Below are 24559 nucleotides of genomic sequence, written 5' to 3' on the forward strand. Positions count from 1 at the left end.
TAGATATTTAGTGAGTATTTGTTGATCACTCTAATTTTTTGTATATTACTTGTCTCCATAGCCAGATGATCATATCCAGAAAGATGTGAACTGTTACATATTTTAAAATTCAATTAATTCAGGAATGAATTGTTAAATGCCTGGTCTGTATAAAGCACTTTGCTAGACCCTAAGGGACATACAAAGATAATCAAAATTGTCCTGGCATTTACAATCTAACAGAATTATGCATATGGCGGGAACACAATAAAAATTTGTTGAATGGATAGCATCAGTAAGTTAAAAATTTCAGAGAATATTCCCATTTGAAAACGTTATTTTTAAAGTCATAAATAGTAGTGTGTTAATCCATTCTACAAACAGGTTGTTTCTTGTGTGTAAAGAAGTGAAATAGCTTAGGGGAAAGATAAGAGTAGGTAAGATAGAGTCCTTTATCTCATAAAGCTTATAGTCCAGTGGGAGGATGAGAGACAAATACAGATAACTTTTTGTCACTCTCAACCAAGGAGACTCTTTCTCACAAAGGGGCACCAGTCCTGTGTTTACATAGAGCTCAAATTTATCCTGAGAAAAAGCTGAGGAAAATCAGACATTTCTTGTGTTCTTTGGTTCATTATGTACCTATCCCAGAGTAAAATTTTAGGCTTAATCTCTAAAACCAAGCTTTGGTATGGCTTACATCTAGGTCTTCCCAAAAGGGAATAAGTTAATTTCCATAAATAGTTCTTAGTGTACAAAGTAGGTATCAAATATTTATTTCCTTCATCATATTAAGAAATACTTAAAACATAAAATAATAACCCATCAAATCTTTTATACTTTCCTGGAATATAACACAATTTTGTGATTCTTAAGAATAGATATTTCTCTTTTACTTCATACTTGACTATTGAAAAATTCAGATTTCACAGCGAGCCAAGATATGGCTTGGGAATTCTTGGTTCTTTCTATTGCAGCATCCCCCTGCTGGTGGTGCTCTTTTCTTAGAAAGTATTGCAGAATACTTTCTGCTTCTAACCAGGAAGCCAGCACCCAACTCAAAAACTCTTGGACTTTGTAACTCAGGAGGCATCTGCCAAGACTAATAATAACCTTTCGAAATTACTGGTTGCTGATCTCAGACTCATGCTCAGGGAAGGAACACACAAAAAAGAAGAGGTTCTAGGTCCCGTTTCAGGTTTATCTGGCCAAGTTATAAGGCATTAATATATACTCACTGACCTTCATGGGAGGTACCCCACCTTGTCAAACAGATTAAGATGTTTCTCCTTTCCCTGTTCCAATAAAAATGTGTAGTATTATACATGCATAAATGGAAAGACCAAAACAAAGGGCTATGTGAAGTTTGATTGGGAAGGTCCATGGAGGAGATGCCTTTTGATTTGGTCTTTAAAGAATAATAAAGACATTACTGGACCCAGAGAAAAGATGAGAATAAAAGATAGAAAACCATGGGATATATTTGGTGAACACCATGCACTCTAAAGTTTAGCTGTAGCACAAAGTATGGTGAGGCAAGTAATATGAGATAAGGTTGGAAAGGTAGGTGGTAACATTGTGGAGGATCTTAAATGCCAGGCAGAGGAGTTTGAACTTTACGTAGTGGGCAACAAGAAACTGCTCAAAATTTTTCAGCAATGGTTTGACATGACCAGATCAAAGCCACTAGACACAAAAGAGACCATAACTGCCTACATGCATGAATACATGTACAGTAAGCTACAGGCAGGATGGTTAGTGAATGTTATTGACAGATATATTAGCTAATTGTCACAAGAAGAAGCTATTTCCTTTTGATTTCTTGATTCTTAGAGAATTAGGTAATTTTTTAAAAGATGAAAAATCAAAGAAAATAATATATACTTATATATATATTTACACACATATATGTAAATGAACATATTAGGTCTTATTCATTAAAAAGTCATGTAATGATTTTTTTTTTTTTGGTTACACTTATAGAATTGTCATCAGGCACTGTAAAATTTTTCTCGTGTGTCTCTTAGTGTTTTGAGCAATTGTTATCAGATTTACCAAGTATATATATGCATACACAAAATGGAGTTGTGCATCAGCCTTATTATTCATGTTCACATATAGGGAGATAACAGAATTAGAATGAGAATTTTGAATTTTGAAAATATCAGCAAATATCAGTGGGATCAATTTTAGATGTGATATTTCTGCTCCTCTAAATTTTATCTTGGAAAGTCCATTGCTTTCAAATATAGATTTCTTTTCATGTGGTTTTGGAAATAAAATACTTTATTTTCTCTCCTTTGCATTCTTCTCTTTCCACTTTAGCTATATACTGTGCATTTCAGTGTGATGCTTTATGCTATATATGCTATATAGTGCTATTATGCTATATGATCTGAGGTCCAATTAAAAATTATCCAGTCCTTACCCTCAAGGAACATTCTCTGAAAAAAGATAACAAAAATGTTTAGGTTGGGCTACAAGTAGTGACAAGTCCTGTAAACTATAGAACAAACTATGCCTCAGTACAAGTGCAAGGAAGACTAAGAAACATGTGTTTCTTTGCTCAGGTATACCTATACATTCCAGAGGCCATGTTATCTGAAAAGTTATTTTGAAAATGAAAGACAGAGGAACATACCATGAAATAGCAATTTCAACTCATACTCACTAGGCAGACTTGAATTTGATTTTCACAGATTATCAGTGACTGAATCCTTAACCTGCCCAGTTGATTGTGTAATCTCATTCTTAAACTTTGAAGGCACCAGGAAGTATTATATTAGAATATTTTGTGGTTAAATTAATGAGCATCTATACAACCAATAAAGTTGTTGTATTGGCCAATAATTCTAGTTTTAAAACAGACTTGCTAGCATAATAATTTATCAGTCTGCACCCTTTCTAACAAAATAACAAAAATAATATCCCTACAAAAATCAAAAATTAAAATTAAAATGTCACCCTTTATTACTCACCTGATCAGTCAATTGTCTGTTAGTGATCTTCACTGCCTATTCTGTATTTAAAACTAAGATACCATAATATTTAGGATTTGTTTTTTTCCTCTTTGTACTTAAAAAAAAAAAGTAGACAGATAAAGGCTTTTATTTGAAAACTTTCAAGCAAAAAGGTTGTCCAGATTCTGATACTAAACTCAGAAAATCAACAGTACCTTATGGAAAGCAGATAAGTTTAAAAATATACAACATTCTGCCTCACGTCTAAAGCTAGTCTTATTTCTCTCAAGTAACTGCGTAAATAGCTTTGTAGATTTAGGCCCTAAGAGGCCGTTTAGTCCGATTCTATCATTTGAAAAATAATAAGAAATGTAGATTTAAGAAATTTAAGAGACTCACTTCATCGTCACTAAACTTAAGCTCCTTTCTTCTTTCTGCCCTTCAAACTCCCTTTCCCCATTGGTGAGTTCCTCTGAAATCTCTACTTTGAAGAAAAGATCAGACTAGCCTTGTTTCACTCTAGATTTTGCTACCATGCTCATTCTCGCAACTTCCCACTCCTTTTCAGCTCTTTTCAGTGTAAGATTTTTGAGTGTAAGGACTATCTTTATTTTTGCCTGTATTTGTATACCCAGGACTGAGCACAGAGCCTGGCTTATAGCAATTGATTAATAAATACTCCTTAACTTGCTCCAAATCTATCCTTTACGCATGGAAAGACCCTCAAAGACCCAAGACAGAAGGAAACAGGCCTGGAGAGGTTGTGACTTGCCCAAAGTCTCCACACAGGTAGTAGAAAAACACTGTATTTAAAGTGTTCTGATTCTAGGAGCCTTTTCCAACTGTCATTAATGCTGCAGAAGAAGCCTGACTAGCCCTGACAATTAAAGTAGAAACCATGAAAATAAGGTACTAGTAACTCACTAAGAAAGCTACACTGCCCCTACTACCCTAGTAGATAGAGAAGTGGTCTCTTACTCAGACAAATTCAAATTTGTCTCTGACATTTAGCATCAATAAGACTTTAGGTACATTACTTAATTTGTCTAAAACTACATAAAAAATAAATTGCTCATCTCCATTGTTGAGGGAATTTCATTACCAGAGAGCTCCTAACCTAGATAGGGAGGATACAAATGGAGAGAGAGTCAAAGATGCCGGGAAGCATCTGCAAATAACAATATCATTTTAACATTTCAGTATTACAGTGGAAGCAAGAATATTAAATCTAGAAGAGACCTTAATAGTCATATAATCCAACCTTCTTATTTAAAAGATGAAGAATTTGGGCTTAGAAGAATGACTTGCAGTAAAGCAGGAGCTTAAATCCAGACCTCCCGATTTCTGGGCCAATGAGCTTTTCCATGACACCAGCTGTCTCCTATTGAAATACCATACATCGGAAACTAAAAACTGAGACTGAGTGGAAATATAAGTATGAACTGAAAAAGAAAGTTTTCTTTATGAAATGGGCAATTGGCATAGAGATAAACTGTATCTTGTTTCTTGACTTTTCGGTCTGTTTCTTATAGGCAGAAACTTTCTTATTCTTCTTTTCTATATACTGTACACCTCTACATACTTCACAGCCTAATAAATAATTGTTGACTGAAATAAAAAAATAGATAGATAATTAGTTATAAAGGTTTCACTTTTTCAGTAAACTTAGATGTAAAACAAATCTATTTTAGCATTGAAGAAATTTAACCAGTTTAAAAAAAAATAACATTACCCATAGTGTTGCTATTGATTAAAAGTTAATTTAAAGAATTCTTGATCCTGCTTTAAACATACTTCCAAAGTTATCCATAAGTGAAAGCCCATTTCTTGCCAACAGGTACTGTTTTTTTAACAGATTGTGAAAGTTTCATCATGTTTCTATCTCTGAACAGCTGCCATCACATTTATGATTTTGGGGGGCTGCCCTTTGGAAAAAGCTTAAAGGGACCTATTTGTTTGGCATGGCAGATTTTTCCTTTGTGGGCTATGCTATGAACAGATGTAAAATCACCCTGCCTGAAGAGCAGCCAGCCTCTCCTCAACATGTGGCATATACTCTCAAAATGAAGAATGGAGGCATTAAATACATTAAAGCATAATATTTCACTAAGACACAGAAAATCAGAATATTCAGAATTCAAGTGATTCTCTTGGTGTCTGGCCATCCTGGCTTTAATGTGTTTAGAAATGATGCAGTAAGCTATGGCTAAGAAGAACCCCATTTCCTGCCCTATATAGATTTAAATCAGAACAATTATTTCATCCGTTTTTATCTTATCTGTTTGCCTTAATCCTTTAAAAAAAATCATTTGAAACTAAAAAAAAATCTTGAAGGTCCACAAAGTTTGTTTTAATTGAGAGAAAATTGTAAAGCATTTTAATGGAATTTAATGGAATTTTTCCCATGATCTGACTAATACAGTCTTTTAACAGATGGTTCACATGGACAAAGCAATGCAAACATATAAATGAAAAACAGATCCTGTTGTGTTTTTTTTTTTTTTTTTTTAAGTCTGAATTCTCAGAAACCATATAGGCTATGAGATTGATGTTAAGTAGCAGTTTCTTTTTCTGCAGGTATTTCTAGGGGAAAGAATCCTATTTACTGAAACCACTAGGAGTAACCACAGTGATGACTATTAATTTTGTACTTGGTCCCATTTTATAATTTGTTAATCTAAATAGCTGTTGGGAAAAGGTAAAAAAGATTTTTTTAAAGGTCTCAAACGTGAACAATGGACTTTTTTTCTGGAAAGAATATAAACAATTTTCCCACTAAAGAGAGCTTTGAGGGAGCTTAGATTTGTAATTGAGGGATGAGGATAGGAATAGAAGGAAGAAAAGGAAAGTCACTAATTTATTTTTCCACTTAAAGAAACTTGAAGGGGAAAAATCTTTCAGGCTTGTGGGATTTTTTTTTTTTTAATATATAATTCAGAGCTATTTATTCTTCTTTAGGCAGAAATCAATTAAATTGATCCATCCTGGGACTGAAATAAATGCAGATAGAATAAAAAGGGGCATATGGGGGAAAGTTACTTAAGGCCAAAATCTGCGTCCTAAAACTTTTCTCTATTCCCCTCCTCCCCTAAATAATTTTTCCATACACTGTGTTCTAAATTTCTCGAGGGATGGAGATAAAGTAGGTACTGTTGTGGGATTCATAGCAATAGGTTACAGCGAATAAGTAGGAGCGGGCCGGGGCCTGGTGAGGAGGAGGAGGTAGGGTTAATAGCAAAGATGCGGCCAGACAGGAGAGTAATAAAAGGGTGTGTTTGTGTGCCTAAGTGAGGCTTGTACAGTGGAGAAGGGTGGCTTGTGGGTGGGGGTGAAGAGGGAAAAGGGGTAAAAGGGGCGGGGTGGAGCCGGGTAAGAGTGAAACGGTCAGGGGGAGGGTCTGTGAGTCCGGGACACAATTCGCACCACTCTCAGGGCTTGTGTCCGCTTGGGGGGAGGGTTTCCAACGCCTGAACAGTTGCTGCGGAGCATTTCTAGGCTCACATAGCAAAAGATTGTCAGGAGAGAGGGAGAGGGAGAGTGGAGCTGCCGGAAGTGTCTGCTAGCAGCCGCGGGGGCCGCCGCCGCAGCAGCTACAGCAGCTGTAGCCGCTGTAGCCAGACAAACTTTCCAGTTTTAGCCCAGGAGCCAAGAGACCAAGGAGCCCTACATGCCCCGGAGCAACAATGCAACCATATGACAGCCACCTAATTCGACCCACTCTTTTGCCATCCGCCTGCACTTCCCCTCCCTCATCCTCCGGTGGAGATTGAGGCAGGGAGGGAATCGCTATATCCCCTACAAAGAAGCTCCCTGAGGAGGTGCAGGATCGGGGGAGGGGGGCCCCCAATTTTCTGTGCACCTTTCTCTGAACGCCCCGGCCCTCCTCCTGCTGCCTTCCTGCTTCGTTTTTCGGTCTGTTCAGGGTTAGATTCCCGAGTTGGCTTTCTTTTCTACTTGACTTGAAGAGTCCCAGGCTGTTGTCGCCAGCGTCGCGTCTGTGCCATGGGGCTGCCCACTTTGGAGTTCAGTGATTCCTACTTGGACAGCCCAGACTTCAGGGAGCGTCTGCAGTGTCACGAGATTGAACTGGAGCGGACTAATAAATTCATTAAAGAGCTCATCAAGGACGGATCCCTGCTTATTGGGGCTTTGAGGAGTGAGTATGGTTCGAGGGCATGGGGTGGGGAACGCAGTCCGAGGCGACCCTCAGGATAACAGGCCGTGGGGGTGGGGTGGGGGACGCGAGGGAACCCGGGGCTTCTTTTGTTTGAATGGGTCTCGGGAAAAATGCTGAAGAGCTCCCCTGCTGGTAGCCAAAAAAGTTTGTTCTTAAGGTGTGCTTGCCTGACTTTATTTAAATAATCACCGTCTCCCCCGCCCCCGCTCCACAGTCCTGGAGACACTGGAGGGAGAAAATCTCTGACTTTGAAAAAAAATGTTATTTAGTATTTGTTATAAGTCCTTCCTCTCTCCCTCTCCCAATCTTGTAAAGGAATTGGGGATTCCCGGACACTTAGGGCAGTAAATTTCAAAATCAATTTGCTCTCCATTAAGTGAGCAAATTTTAAGAGTTTAAGAATTATGAGTAAAAATGGAGAACTATTCAGATATAAAACTGAAGGAAAATTATATATACTTAAATATATTTAATACATACGTATTACATGCGCCCAAATTTCTTGGGGAATGGAGGTGATCCTCGTGTGCTCACACATACGCATACACTGGCCAGATTAAACATGACAAATTGTCACTTGACAACTAGTAGATTCTTCCCTACCAATATTTTCTGTGACTGCAGACTAGATAGACACTTTTCCAGTCTCCTGTCCTCTGAACTTACGTCTTTCTAGCTAGGCTTCTTACCGTAGGTCACCTGAGGAATTGGATGTGCACTAATTGGCTCTGAGCAAATGAATCATACACACTGGGTTGGGGGAAGGGAGAGACGAAATCTCAATAACTTCAATTCGCACATGTCCAAAGGTGTATCATTTGGGAAAACTGAAGTACTTAGGCAAAGTTCTTTTCGCCTTGGCCTTTGGTGTCCTTCCCTCCCTTTTCATTAAGTTTCTGACTCCATCTAGCTCTGATGTTCTTAGTTTATTTCATTCTTCCTGATTGGAGGGATCTGATACTTTGTTGTTGTTGCTGTTAAATCATTAAACCAATTGGGGCTTATGGAGTTAGTTGCCTCCTGCATATTTATATTTTGATTGAGAAAAAACAACTCTGTTTTGAGTAAGCTTAAGGAATCAAATTCTAATTATAGATTTCTAGTTTCACTAAAGGATGGTTGGTCATAGCCTTCTGATTGGTTTTCCTGATGCAAGTCTCTCCACCCTCCAGTTCATCCTCCACCCAGCTGTCAAAGTGATCTTGGGAAAGAGAAGTTCTGACCATGTCACAACCCCATTCAATACATTCCAGTGGCTGCCTGTTAGCTCCCGACTTTTCCACGAACAAGACAGTCCATCTCTCTGGCACCAGTTATTTTCTCTGACTGTTCCCATGATTAGAATGCTCCTCTTCCTCTGCTTTGACTACTGATGTCCCTGCCTTCCTTTGTTCAGTCATTTTTCAATGGTGTCTTACTCTTTGTAATCTCATTTAAGGTTTTCTTGGCAAAGATACTGGAATGGCTTGCCATTTCTTTCTTCAACTCATTTTACCGATGAGGAAACAGGGCAAAGTTAAGTGATTTGCCCAGAATTAGACAGCTAATAAGTGTCTGAGACTAGATTTAAACTCAGGAAGATGAGTCTTCCTGATTTCAGGCTAGTACTCTATCCACTGTACCACCTAGCTGCCCATTAAAAAAAAAAAAAAAAAAAAAAAGAACTTTTGTTTAGTCACATTCAGTCCTTTGTGACTCCGTTTGGAGCTTTTTGCTAAAGATACTGGAGTTGTTTTACATTTCTTTCTCCAGCTCATTTTACAGGTGAGGAAACTGAGGCAAACAAGATTACATTCACTTACTGAGAGTCACCCAGCTAGTGAGTATCTAAGGCCAGTTTGAACTTAGCTTTCTGATCCCCGGCTAGAATTCTATCCATTGGGCTACTTAGTTGTCTTCCTTTGAACTAAAATTCTACCTTCTAAGAAAAGCATTTCCCCAACTACTTTTAATGCCATTGCCTTCCCTCTGTTAATTATTTCCTATTTATCCTACATATAGCCTGATTTGTATATATTTGTATGCTTGTCTCCTCTTTAGATTGTAAGGTCATTGAGGATAGGAGCTCTCTTTTTGCCTCTTTTTGTAACCCCAGTGCTTAGCATGGTGCCTGGCATATAGTATTAACGTTTATTGACTTATTTCAAATATAAAATCTGTTTAGTTTAAAATCTTACATCACCTGCTTACTCCCCCACCTTTTCATTTTTTGGTTAGACATTCCCTTCTCCTCTCCCCCCCCGTAAAATCTAGTCTCTTTATTTTTATTATTATTTTTTTAACAGAGGATATTATCTCCCAACTCCAGGGCATTTTCCCAGACTGTGCCCTAAGCGTAGAAATCTCTCCCTCTTCATCTCCATTTTCTGACTCCTTTACTTACCAGATCAAATCATTCCTTCTACATTCTGGTTGTTTTTCTTTTCTCAGGCTATAGTTAATAGGATTTAGGATTGAATTGACTTGATTATTTTACAGGGAAAGAAACAGACTCAGAAGTCAAGTTATTCAAGACTAAGTGGAAGAGTAAGAGGTCAGATCCAGGTCTTCTAATTCCCCAGGTTTTGTGCTCTTTGCCCTGTGTTACCTTAGAGCTCCATAAACAGAGGCTGTGTGAGGTCTGAGAGGAGAAAAGTTACTAAAAGCTTGGGAATTGGAGTGGAAAATCAAGGAAGAATTGAAGGAAGAGGGAGCATTAATATTGCACTTTAGAAGACAACTCCTATAGCTTTATATCACAAAGTGCTCCAGGCCATTGTCTCTGGTGTGTTGGTACTTCTTGGGAGAACAGTTGTCCAAGATAGTAAAAATTTGTAATGGAGATGTGGATTTCAATGGGAATAGTTAGTGACAGTTGGGAGGGCTGATGGAAGTGAAATTCCCAGACTTGGTACTTATTAAAAAAAATTTCAATCATGAGTAAGTGATAGTGACATTAAAAGAGAGAGTAAAATCAAAAGGACATGCTGGGCTTGGGGAGAAAATGATAATTTCTGTTTTGGAGATAGTAAAGCAGTGGATCAAGAGATAGAAGGAGAAGCAGAAAACTGGTATTTTAGAAACAAAATGAGTAAGAAGAGACTCCAGAAGGAGGGAGGGGTTTATGGTATCTTCTGCTGCTGACAGATCAAGGAAGTGCCAGATGAGGGATGCAGATATTCTGTTATACTTTGTCTACTTAGAGCACTACTAGAGTACTCTGTTCTTGGTGCCTTGTTTCAGAAATAATGTTGATAAACTAAAGGTATTCATTCAGAAGTAGATGGTGATTGAGCATGGAAAACCATGTGAGAAGTTTTTGAGAGAATTGGAGGTGGACTGGAAAAATCAGCATTTAGTTGTTTTATTATTGTTTTATTTATTATATTGTTTTCTTATTAGGGGCCTGTGGATCATGATGTTTTCAAGTACTGTCATGGGGAAGAGAGTAGATAGGTGAAAGTTTTAAAGAAGCACATTTCAGCTGAACAGAATGAAAAAATTTCTTAGAAATTATAGTTGTTGAAGTTAATTGGGCATTCCTAAAAATGCCCTGTCCTGGAGATTTGCTCAGAGATCAGATTAACACATATAAAATAGATTCCAGTTTAGGAATGCTTTATAAGTCACAAAGTTCCTTTCCAGCACTAAGATTGTATAAGGTTGATGACTGAGAAAAAGACATTGAATATGCCATTTAGGAAATTCTTGATGGTATGAATCCCACTTCCCCAACTCTGTTGTCTATTTCCACCTAGACAACTTTGTTTAAGGAATTTAGAAGTCAGAAAGTACAAAATGGGGCTCATTGTCTTTCCTTCTAAATCTGTCTCTCTTCCTAACTTCCCAATTTTGTTGAGACCATTATCTTTTTATTCTCCTATGTTCAGACTCAATTCTCTTTGACTCCACTCTTTGACTGTTCTTTCACATTTATAAATTACTCCAACTTTGTATTGTGTTTTCACTTGCATCTCCTATCTGATCTTGCCAAATGACCTTGTGTGTGTGTCTGTGTATTTATGTATTTGTTTTTATTTATATATATACTTACATAGGTTTGACTTCTGGATGATATTGTCAGAACTGTTAAAGAAGTGATTGGGTGTTTGGGTGGGGGTGTTCTTTCCAGGCTTTATATGAAGCAAACACCATATGGATGTGTTACTACCCTGTACCTTTTATCTTTACTAGAGCAAGAAGCCATACTTATAATGATGAAATATTAAAAAATAAATTTTAACTTTTTGGATTGGTTTCTTACTTGATCAAACTTAAAATTTCATATATATATATATATGAACACACATATATATAAACAAAATTTATATATATCATTTTTATAGCTTTTGGTTTCCTTTCCATAAATTCCATAAATTTCGCTTTAAATAACATTTCTGCTGATTGTTACATAGACTTAGGTATTCATTTCACAGCTGTTTCTTGAGTAGTACCTATTATAAGGAAATGTTTTAGGCACAAGTCTTAAGTGCTGTAGGGGATCCAGAGTCCTTGCTCACAATGAATTCACAGTCTAGTACTGGGAATTAAATCTCAGTTTTCTCTTTTGTAAAATGAAGAAGTTGGAGTAGATAATTTCTAAAGTCCCTTCTAGCTCTAAATCTGTGGTCCTTGAAAGAAGACATGGATATAATATTAGAAAGATTTCAGGTTTCAATGGGCTAATAGAGGGTGAGCAAGGCAAGGGCCCCTGAATTCCCATTTCTCTCCTGCCCAGGTTATTTTCTCTGCTTCCCCAGGGAGAAGCAATGGATCACTATGGCTCCTAGAGGCTAGCTTACTAATTTTACTCAAGTAGGTAATGGGCTCCTTTTCCAAGCTCCTTGAGCTTTCCCAACTCTGTCTCTTTTCTCTGCTGTAAGACTGTGTTTTGTGATTTTTTTTTTTTTTAGGAGTGTTAGGAAAACAGTAGAGAAGTCAGGATTTTAAAAATTGGCCCTATATTTGCATGAATGTGGTAGTTGAGAGTAGATAAGAGAGAGTGAGTGTGAGGAGAGGAAAAAACATGAAGATCCTTGGGGAGGAATAATCCACATTAAGAGGTAGTAAGCAAGGATGAGGAACCAATGAAGACAAAGTAATGAGTGATAGGAAAACATGAAGTGGGTGATGTCTCTGAAGCTATTGGAGAGTGACATCCAGAAGAAAGGGGTGAAAAGAAGAAAACAATGTAAGATACTTAGGAAGCTCAAATAGAAGTCTTTGCGAGAACGGTTACAGTAGATTGGTAGTGATGGAAGTCTTATTTGTAAAGGGCTGGGAAAGAATGGGTAATGAAGTAGTAGTACTGTTGACTGTAGGTAACCTTTTAAAGAAATTTGTCCATAAAACCCAAGGGAGAAAAAAAGCTGGTAATAGTAAGGAGTACATGTGTCATTGAAAAACTGTTTGAAGGTTGGTGAAAGCTAAGAATGTATATAAACATGAAGGAGGAGGGGATGGTTGGGGACCATTTAAAGATGCTTGAGAAGAAAAAAGGGATAGCTAGAGTCATGTTGTAAAGGAGGAAAGACAAAATGGGATCACTGGCACAAAGAAAAGGCATAGACATGGCTGGGAGTAAATCTTTTAGTAACCAAAAGAAAAATGATAGCTAATACTTATAGCTATTATTACATAATACTTTAAATTTTATAAAGAGGCTTTATAAAGGATCTTATTTGATCCTTGCAACAGCTGTGAGAATCAGATGTTATTATCTCCATTTTGCAGATGGGGAAATTGATGCATTTAAAGCTTAAATTGCTTCTCAGGGATCACCCAACAGCTAGTAAGCTGTCTGAAGCAAGATTTGAACTCAGGTTTTCTTGACTCCAGGTCCAGCATTTTATCTACAATACAAATTCTGTCTACTTTAGAAAGAGAGCACAATCGAGAGTACAGAGTATTGGGGAAGAGAAGGAGGAAACTAGGTGTCTTCAGATCAAATAATTTTTTTTTTTTTTGTGAAGTAATCATTTGATCTGATGTTATCTGCTATAATTATGTGTACTTGGGCTTTATAGGAGAATAAATGTACAGTCACTGTTGGGGGATTGAGATAAAGGAGTCTGTGAGGAAAAGAGCAGAAATACTGAGCTTCAATAGAAGCTCAGCTGAAGTCATGCATCATATATTGGTAGCTGGTGAAATCAGGTTGTTTTTTTTTCCTTTCTTCAACCACATCGAGCAATTAAGGAACAGCAGTGGGAAAAACAGATGGTGGGTTTACTTAGAGATGGAGAGAAGGACCTGGGAGTTATGGAAGATCAGAGATTCAAAGGATTCTAGTGTGGAGACTAATGATATGATTGGGTATTTTAGCAAATGAAGGAGAATACGACAGTTGTCTGGGGAAATAGGTATGGATCAAAAAACTGGCAGTCATAATGATAATAAATGGGAAATAGGTTAATGGTGAATGATCCAATAGAATATAATAGTCTTAATAGCAGAGAATGTCCATTTTTTGGTCTTTAAATCTCCAACACCTAGCTTGCTGAGTGCCAGGCACATACTAGGTATATAATAAAAGACTTTCTTGATTGAACTGAGTAAGGAAGTGAAAAAGGGTTGAAAAATGTGCTGTCATTGAATCATGGAATTCAAAATTTTTATTCTTGGAGATGGTAAAATTCCAAGAGAGATTGTGTAATAATTGGAGTGTCTGGTTAAAGTGACATGGAAGAGGGAGTTTTTAGAGTTAAGAAAGTTAAGGTTTTGGGTAGACAGGAAGTAAGAAGGGTCACCAATGTCAGTGTTCATATTTTTGAAGATAATTACAATAGCTAGCATTTATAAAGCACTCATTCTTTAAAATTTTTTTGCATTAAATATAGTAGACAATATGTGTATAATTTACAAGTAAATATATACATTGTGAGTGTGCACTTAGATATATTTTACTGATAGGATTGTCTTATAAAAAGAAAGTTTGGAGACCAGTATTGTAGATGACAGCAACAAGAGACTGTCAGCATTGAGATTTTTAAGTAATGATGACATAATAATGATCTGTAATTGGAAGTAGGAAAGAAAGAAAGTGCCAGTATTTCCTGGTTCTTAGAAAGAGAGGGAGGGATGGCTGGAACGGAGACTGTTGCGTAGCTGTGGTGATTTCATTTTCTGGGAAATTGCAATTTGGGTTTCAAGCTAATGCTGCCTTTAAAAAAGGGATCACTGCAATATTGATTACCCCCTCCTCCACACTCTTTTTTTTTTTTTTTTTAAATTATGATGAGTGGAGAAAGATAAGGGGAAGACTGTGATGATCCAACACTGATTTGCTTTGTAGGGTAGGGGACAAAGAGCATTGGAGTAGAGATAACATAGGGGTGTGAAATGAATCATCTACATTCAGATCTCCTCCTACATGTTGCTGCCTCTGCTTACTGAACAAAAGTGACTTAGGAAACTAGGGTTGCTGTTTGAGTTGGTTTCATTTCCATATTAAAATATTTTGTTTATTTGTCTGATTGCAGTGTTCTTTTCAGGGCACTTGGAGGAATTCTGTTCCTTAGATACTGAAACTCATATCCTCCATCCATAATTATTCTAGAAGCTTTTCCTATTTATATGTAGTACAGATTTTACATGACTTGAATGAATTCTGTCACTCAAATAGTTCTGAATTCATTCTTACATATAGATTTTAAATAAAGTTGTCTATTCATTGAGTCATAAACTCATATAATTGGAAAGAGTCCAAGATTTAAATATCCCATCCTAGCCTGTCCCATGAGCTTCAGGTCACATCACTAATTGCCTACTGGACATTTCAAACTATATTTCCTAGAGACATTTTAAACTCAATATATCTAAAACTTGACTTATTTATATTTCCTCTTAAACTTGCTACACTACCAAACTTTCGAGGTTCATTCAAAGGCATCCACCTGCCTCCTAATGTCTCAAATTTGTGTAGCTCTTTTATTATGTGGATTCCTTACTTATACTGAATCAAATGCTATATCTTACCATTTTTAATTTTCAAAAACCTTTCATGTAAACCCTTCTACATAACTACCACCTTGGTTCAGGCCCCTATTACCTTTTGCTTGGATTTTCCAGTGAGGTTGGTTTCCTTAGGTCTCTCACTACCTTTCTCCATCTTCCATATGATTAGTGAAGTAATTTTCCTTATAGGCAAATGTGTCCATGTGACTTCCTTGGATAATTAACACCAATGCCTTCCTATTATTGACTTTAGAATACACTGTAAAATCCCTAGGTTAGCTTTTAAAACCCTTCACAACTTGACCCAAGCTTAACTTTTTGGTTCATTGGACAAGAGTACATCTGTGCCTTTTCTGTGACTGTTATATATGCCTGAAATGCACTATCTCCTTACCTTTCTGCCTTAGAAAATTTCTCTGTAGCATTATCTTATATCTTAAATCTTTGCTGATTCTCTCAAATGTCTTCTCTCCCAGATTACCTTGTACTTAACTACTTTGTATACATTTATACTTACTAGCTTTTGATTTGTGTTTCATATATTTTTATATATGGATTTGTCTTCTCCCTTAACATATAAACTCATTGTGAATAAGGATTGGTTCATTCTTTATACTTTGTATTCCTAGTGCTTCACCTTGTGCCTGTTTCTTAAAAACTATTTTTTATTTTAATAGAATTACAGTGATAGTGTTTCTTTCTTTTTCTAATACTCCTGCAGATGGCTGTAATTTTTATCAATACTTTCTTGAGTAACTACTGTGTGTAAGGAACTATTCTAAATACTCTAAGAGGAACTATAAGCACAAAAAACTTAAAAGCTACTAGAGAGGAATGGGCTTCAAGTCCTTCATTTTATTGCAGATGATCTCAGAACTGTTAGTGAGGGCATAAGGGAAAAGTATGATTTCTTTTGATCTATCCATTTATAACTGAATTTTTAACTTTAGGATCCACATGTTTTTCTATTCTATCACTTAACTTTGAAACCCGTGTTTAAAATCACAGCTCCACCTTTTGTATGTACTTTTTTATTTTGGAATTTGTTTCACCTAAAGCTAATGAAGTTAAAATGACTTCATTTCACCATGAAAAACTTTGTGACCAGTGATTTTGTATTCTTTGTCATGCTGGTAAATGCTGTGTTGTCATATTAAGTAATCTTTAGTTAAGAAAATATTTGTTACTGCATAGACCTATCTTGTTTTATAGTTCAGGCAGCATGACTCACCATCTCCACCCTTTTGATCAATGTATTACTGTCATTCTTTATGAATCTTGAACCTTTAACAGATTACAGTCTTTGCTTTATATGTGAAATCACACACTATATTATTAATGCACTTCTCCCTCCTCCAGCTTCTGTGCACATAAATTGAAAAGAAAATCAATTAAAATGACATAACTTCAATTGCTACTTGCTGACAGCCTGGGCTTCTGTCAGCAAAGGAGACTTCTTTCTCTAAACTGATGGAGTTTTGTTTTGAATGTCCCCACTGGCTTGAGTTTGGGAAGGAGAGACTTTATCAGTGCACATTCTCCCACCCCAATTCAGCTGCCTTTCACTTCCTCCTTTCTCATTTTTGACTTTATTCTGCTACCTTTGGATTGCAAATATACAATGACTGGGGAGAGATAAAACTTTGAACTTAGGTTCCAATAGTTGTTGAAGAGGTTTAATCAAGCAAGCAATTAGCAAATGTTTATTAATAGCTTTCTGTGTTCCAAACATTGTGGTATAATTAAAAAACAAATAGTTCCTACCTCCAAGAAGCTTACATTATAAGGGAAAAACAGCCTGTGTGTGTGTGTGTGTGTGTGTGTGTGTGTGTGTGTGTGTGTGTATAAATCTGTGAATAAAGTATAGAATAGGTAGATATAGATATATCACTAACAGCTGGGGGAGCAGAAAAGGCAGAAAGACCTGCTTATAATATCTTAAATGTAGCCAGTATTTTTAAGTCAAAAGTAGGGATAGAGAGTGTTCCAGGCATGGGAAACATCCAATACACAGTTGGAATTGTAGATACAGTATCCTGTGAAAGCAACATCCAGGAAACCAATATCTCTGCCTTATAATCTCTAGATATTGTTGACAGTTTGTAGCGGTAGGTTATTGAGAACACTTGGTTTAGAATCAGAAGACTTAATGATTGAGTCCTAGTTCTGCTTCTTTTAACTTGTATGAACTTGAAAAATTCAGGCATCTTCCCTAAACCCAAATTTCCTCATCTTTAAAATGGGAATTACCTTCACTTACCTTTTTGGTAAGGAACTGTTGTGAGATCACATGAGGTACTAGATGTGAAAATGCTTTGTAAATTTCCATGTGAATGTCAGTTGTGATTTTTAAATTGCTGTTATTAATGTTATATGTTAATATTTTAATATAGGGCAATTAGGTGGTACAATGAATAGAATGCTTGGTCTGGAGTCCAGAGGACCTGTGTTTAAATCTGGTTCAGACAATGACTGTGGGATTCCCGGGAAAGTCATTTTACAATTCTGTTTGCTTCAGTTTTCTCATCAATTAAAACCTTAAAGAATATTAGCACCTACTTCTCAGGGTTCTTTTGAAGACCAAATGAGATAATATTATAAAGTATTTAACCTAGTGCCTAGTACAGAGCATGTACTATATAAATATTTGGTATCATCATCATCACCATCAGCTTAAAGAAATAAAGGTTCACTAAAACACAGGAGACCTATCAGCTATATATCCCCAGTTAGTTTTTTTAAATCTTTTTTTTCACTTAATGATATTTTATTTTTCTAATTATATGTAAAAATAGTTTTCAGCATTCATTTTTGTAAGATTTTGAGTTCTAAATTTCCCCCCTACCATTCCTTCCTTCCTCCTTTCCCAAGAAAGCAAAGAATCCGATATAGCCTATACATGTACAATCACATTAAGCTTATTTTCATATTAGTCATGTTGTGAAAGAAGAATCAGAAAAAAAGGGAAAAACCACAAGAAAAAGAAACCCTTCAAAAGTGAAAGTAATATATTTCTTTTTTTAAAATAGCTTTTTATTTACAAGTTATATGCATGGCTAATTTTACAGCATTGACAATTGCCAAACCTTTTGTTCTAATTTTTCCCATCCTTCCCTCCACCCCCTCCCCTAGATGGCAGGATGACCAATACATGTTCAATATATTAGAGTATAAATTAAAATACAAAATAAGTGTACATGTCCAAACCATTATTTTGCTGTACAAAAAGAATCGGATTCCGAAATATTGTACAGTAAGCCTGTGAAGGAAATAAAAAATGCAGGCAGGCAAAAATGTGAAAGTAATATGTTTCAATCTGCATTTAGTCTCCATAGTTCTTTCTCTGGATGTGGATGACATTTTCCATCACAAGTCTTTTGGAATTGCTTGGATCACAGTATTGCTGAGAACTGCTAAATCTATCATAGTTGATTATCACATAATCTTGCTGTTACTGTTTACAATGTTCTCCTAGTTCTGCTCACTTCACTCAGCATCAATTTATGTTAAGTCTTTCTAAGCTTTTCTGAAATCAGCCTGCACATCATTTCTTATAGAATATAATATTTCATTACATTTGTATACCATAATTTATTCAGCCATTCCCCAATTGATGGACATTCACTTAATTTCCAATTCCTTGACACCACAAAAAGAGTGCTATAAACATTTTTGCACAAGTGGGTGCTTTTCCTTCTTTTAACATCTCTTTGATTTAAAGATCTAATAGTGACTGCTGGATCAAAGGATATGCCCAGTTTTGTAGCCCTTTGGGCATAGCTCCAAATTGCTCTTCAGAATTATTGAATTGGTTCATAATTCCACTAATAATGCATTAGAGTCCCAGTTTTCCCATATTCCCCCCAACATTTATCAGTATCTTTTCCTGTCATCTTAGCCAATCTGATAGATGTGAAATGGTACCTCAAGAGCTGTTTTAATTTGCATTTCTCTAATCAATAGGGATTGAGAGTATTTTTATATGACTACAGATGGTTTTAATTTCTTCATCTGATAATTATCTGTTCATATCCTTTGACTATTTGTTAACTGGGCAATTACTTGTATTCTTTTACCTTTTATACAGTTCTTTATATATTTTAGAAATAAGACCTTTATCAGAAGCATTGTTTGTTTCTCAGCTTTGTTTCCCTTCTAATCTTGGCTGCTTTGATTTTGTTTGTGCACAAACCTTTTAAATTTAAAGTAGTCTAAATTATCCTTTTTGCATTTCATAAGGTTCTCCATTTCTTCTTTGGTCATAAATTCTTCCCTTCTCCAAAGACCTGACAGATGAACTGTACTTTGTTCTCCTAATTTGCTTATAGCATTATCCTTTATGTCTAAATTGTGAACCCATTTCCATCTTATATTGGTATAGGTGTGAGATGTTGTCTGTACCTAGTTTCTATTATACTGTTTTACAGTTTTCCCATCAGTTTTTGTCAAATGGTGAGTTCTTCTTCAGAAGCTGGAGTCTTTACATATATCAAATAATAAATTACTATAGTCATTTGCTATTATTTCTTGTGTATCTAATCTATTCTACCAATCCACCACTCTATTTCTTAGCTAGTACCAAATGGTTTTGATGAATGTTGCTTTATAATACAAATTTAGATCTTGTATGGCTAGGCCATCATTGTTTGCATTTTTTTTTTTCATTAATTCCCTTGGTGTTGTTGACCTTTTGTTCTTAGAGGATAATTTTGTTACTATTTTTTTTCCTAGATCAATAAAATAATTAGCAAATAGCTAATAAGTACCTGAGGCCATAATTGAATTCAGGGCTTCTAGACTCCAGTTCCAACATTTTATTCTGTGTGTGTGTGTGTGTGTGTGTATGTATGCATGTATGTATATTTGATTGTAGTCAACTTTGTTTACAGTTTTCCCTAAACTTGGTCTGACTGGTCTTTGGGTAACAAACCTAGACTGTCACTAGGTCTGTACTTGAAGTTTTTCTTGCCTGTATAGTACCTAAATGAGTTTCTGCTTTACTTCTTAATCTTCAAGAACTCTCAGTTATACTTTAGGAGTATGCATGGGAAGGGAAGTCTGATTTCGTGAATTTATTCTCCAGAAGAATTCCCTTTGGAAACTACAGAAATCAATGTAGATTGGCCACCCCCCTCTAGTTTTAGGAGTTGCTTATGTGCCTAGAGAGGTTTTGCCTTGCCTACAGTCACATAGACAATATGAATCAGAAACAAGACTTCAGCTCAGTTCTGTCTTGTCTCCAGGATCAGCTTTTTATGAGCTAGACAATGCTGTCATATTATATGTATAAATGTATATTAGAATATGTAGTTAAGAAAATCCTTACAAAAATCTTATGTAGGATGCTATTGTTTGAGAGTTTATTGCTTAGGAAGTGTAGGGAAAATGTATTTTTATTTAGCTTTCCCAAAAATCACATTATTTCATTGAATTAAATTTTAATTCCATTTTTAAAAGACATCTTTTTTTCCTCTCCATGGAATGAATGTCATATTATTTAGAAACCCAAGCAAAGTTAAAATTATTTCCTAAACTCTTACCTTCTTAACATAGTAGTTCAAGTTCTAATATGGAAGCCATTGTTAAATACAAAAAGGAATGTTTCGGTTATTTTATTCATTGTTATTTACATTTGTAATTAAAATACCTCACAGTTCTAATTTAACTTAAATCTCATATGATAAGGGTTAGTATAGCTTTCTCATCAAACTTTCTAAGTCATTTAGTTGAACTCAATCAAATGTATGAACCAGGAATTAAACTGGAGTAAATATAAGTTTGGTTTTTCTAACCATTAAAAGAATTAAAGGAGGAAGAATAACTATATTTCAGAAGAACAAGAATTCTTTTTGGAACTGGTAGATTTAAGATAAAAAATATAGAGTTTGTTTTACTCTAAAGGTTATTTTGCATATGAAAACTATGCAGCATGCACATTTAAATAAAAATATTGGCTGATATTACAGTAGAATTAAATTAGTTTGTCTGATTACCTTCATTACTTTGTCCATGTTTTTTCATACCATTAGCAGGTAGCATAATTCAGTTGCACATTATTATTTATTGTTGAATTATATGTTCTAATATTCATATGGTTTAAGCAGATCTCCCATATTTTAAATGAATAATAACAATATTAGTAGCTATCGTTTACATAGTGTTTTAAGATTTGCAAAGCTCATCATATATATTATCTCATTTGACCCTTATAATACCCTTGTGATATAGGTACTTTTGTTTTCCTTATTTTTAAAATGAAGAAATTGAGGTGAACAGAGGTGAAGTGAACTAGTAAGAATTAGAATGCATCTGGGGCACTATTTGAATGTAAGCCCAGCACTTCATTGTTATGTCTAGCTGCCTATGGGATTTGTATAATACTTCAGAGTTCATAAAAAATGTTGCAATTTCATTTTATCTTTACAACTTGGAGGTAAGTCATGTTATTATCCCCATTTTCCAGATATGCAAATTCATACCAAAAGTGGCTTGTCCAGGGTTATGCCTAATAAGTAGGTTAAAAATACTTCTAACCATGGTAGTTCTTTGAAGTGGAGCCTCATATGGCTCTTTTGAGTTACTGAAGGATTTTCCTCTTGACAGTAGAAGGTCCCAGAAAAAGCTTGAAATGCTTTCTGTACAATCAAAGGAAGATCAAACTTAAGGAAGTATATATATTGGGAAGGCAGCATGGAATATTAGAAAGAGTATGGGAGTTAGAAGATATGGGTTCAAATTTTGCTCTGCCACTTACAATGTGATCTTGGGAAAATTGCTTGACCTATCAGGCAGTTCTCTTCATTTATAAAATGGGAATAATAAGGTATAGTGTGAGGAAGATGTTGACTTTGTTCATCTTACTCATCTCATTCTTCAAAACTAAAATAAAAGGTGGCTTAATGTGTTAAGTTTGTTGTTGTCTGTCGTTTCTGACAGTTATTCTTTTTGACATGGTTGTTAGCAATATTGTTTTTGTTCTTTTTTGATAACCTAAGGCAGGAGTTAGAAAATCAGATTATCTTGATTTGTTCAAAATCTGACTTGAACCAGATGTTTCTGACCCTTGCTGTATCTATTAACTCTGCTAACTGTGTGTTCCACTTCCCAATCATGTTAATTAACAGAGACTTTACTGTATTTTTAAATTTTGATTTCAGCCCCAGAATTGCAGATCAGTTAATTCTTAGGATCTGAGTTTGCTTATCTGTGAAATGAATATTGTAATACTTAACAGTACCAATATCATTACTGTCATTATTACAAAAACCCTTTGTTAACTGTCAGATGCTATATAAAAGTAGTTACCAATAGGATAGTTTAACTCAGTGACAATGCTAGTATTATGAGGACAGAAATGATTATATGATCATGAATGAGAACCAGAAAGAGCCTTTGGCCATCTAGTCAACTCTTCTCTCTCCATATTAGGAAACTGAGGGCCAGGGAAATTAAGTAACCTTTCTTGAAATTTCAAAGATATTTAGTGAGGCACTGCCCAACTGGCAGTCATAGTAAGCATTTATTAATCCCTTCCACATAGTGGAGGTTAAGGACTTAGTGCCCCTATAATCTGGAAAATCCTTCTAAACATTTTTGGCCCTTCTTTTGTACCAGAGAAGAAGTCTGAATTTTTTTTCTTTTTTGGGGTTTTTTGGGGTGTGTTATAAAACTTGGGATATTTGGTCATAGGTTATATAGGTCAATATTAGGTAAAAAAAATTATACTTATAGTTTATTCATCCTGAGTTCCTAAACTTTTTCCATGTTATCTGCTGGCTTTTTTGCATGTCATCTGAGGTTTTTGCAGAACCTCCTTCTTCCCTAAATTCCATTTTATTTCTTTTATCTATCTGTGATATAGCAAAACCTTAATGGGCAAAGTCTCAATGTGGAAAGGATAATTGTACTGACTGAGTGACAGGTATTGTGCTAAGTACTGTATATCAGCAGGGGAGGTAGTATGACTTATAGTGTCACTGAATCCAGAGTTAGTAATAATAATGATTAGTAAATATGGGACATGAGATTTTAATCCAGAACTTTTTAACTTTCATTTCAGCAACTTATTCCATAAATTGCTGTACATAGGTCCCATTGAAAGCAAATTAATGTTTGTCAAATTTTTTTTCTTATTCAGCATTATGTATATTCCTTCCCTCTTCTCTGTTTTTTTAGGTTTTGATCCTATTACCTAATCTTCAGGAAATCTAATTGTTATTTTTAGAGGTTAAAAGTAGGGAAAGGGCTAGTTGAAACTGCCAAAGAATGGTAAATAAAATTCCCTCCATTTTGTATGTTATTCAGTTTATTAATTTCTTATTACAATTAACTTCAACAAGTAAACAGTTAATATAGAGAAAATCTTTAAAAAAAAACTCAAACATTTGTTTCTAATTAAAAATACATTTTAACAAGACAGAAATACGGATAATTTAGCTATTTTATGACCCTTCCTAAATATATCTGGGAATGTATTGTTGGCTCCTTTTTGAAAAACAATTTGTCAATTTATATACTTCATTTACTACTTACCTAAGTCACTTTGAAATACTTTATCTATCCACATCTTTGTTCTTTTCATATTTGTGATTAAAATGTCTCTCATTTCATTGATGTAATAGCTTTCTCCAGTGACCTAGGTCTATGGTTTAGTAGATGATTTGGAGACGTTGCTGTGGATGAAAACTTCAGTGATGGTCCAGCTTTCTCAGTTTAGCTAGTCTGGTACTCATATCAAAGATTCTTCAGCATAGTCAAAATATTTCACTGCTAAGTAAAACCTCTCAGAACTGATTCTCTGCATCACCCCATTATCACCAACATGCATGATCAGGAGCTAGAAGAGTTGAAGTAGGAGCAGGACTTTGATGGCAAATTCTATTTTGTCAACATTCCATAATTTGACAATTTCCTATGACATTTGAAATTCAGAAAGATCTTTCAGCATCTTTTTCTACCATTCAGTCACTGGGACTTGTTACACTGGTTATTGAATCCAATGTTATGATTAGTGTCTACAAATCTGTGAATAAGAAGTGGAGAAAATGGTCCCTGGGAACTGCCTTCAAGTTGTCAGACTGATAAAAATCTGGCAAGAGTAAAGCTTTTTAAAAAATGATTGTACTCTGCAACTTTGAATGACCTGGTCTTACTCTGGGGAAATTTGGCATCCCTAAGATGCCATCCTATCAGTTGAAAATCAGTTTATTTTTGGAACCAGTGGTCTTTTGGGATAATTTACATATATAATTTTTACAAAAGCATATTACCTGTTAATTTGTAAACAGTAAGCCAATCCAGAGACAAAAAAAAATTAAAATCTTCATCTCAATGAAAATATCCATGAAAATGAAAAATTTTAGTCATTTGTGCAATTAATAAACTAGACTATTTCTAGATGATCTGTAAAAAAGGATGTTGAATTTTAGAGACAGAAGATCTCAGTTTGAACTCTATTTATTATCTATGTAACCTTGTAGAAGTCACTTAATTTCTTGAGATTTTTGTT

General features: G+C 35.4%; 1 protein-coding gene across 1 annotated transcript in view; it reads left to right on the forward strand.

Moving 5' to 3' along the window:
- The first annotated feature begins 5293 nt into the window (after positions 1-5293).
- The window catches only part of ARHGAP42 (Rho GTPase activating protein 42), a 405542-nt gene continuing 386276 nt past the window's right edge, over positions 5294-24559 (forward strand). The window contains exon 1 of the mRNA XM_051986849.1: positions 5294-7095. Coding sequence (XP_051842809.1) covers positions 6942-7095 — 154 coding nt within the window. The 5' untranslated portion in view covers positions 5294-6941. The remainder of the gene's footprint in view (positions 7096-24559) is intronic.

Source organism: Antechinus flavipes, chromosome 3, assembly GCF_016432865.1.
Source record: "Antechinus flavipes isolate AdamAnt ecotype Samford, QLD, Australia chromosome 3, AdamAnt_v2, whole genome shotgun sequence".
In the NCBI taxonomy this organism is placed as follows: domain Eukaryota; kingdom Metazoa; phylum Chordata; class Mammalia; order Dasyuromorphia; family Dasyuridae; genus Antechinus; species Antechinus flavipes.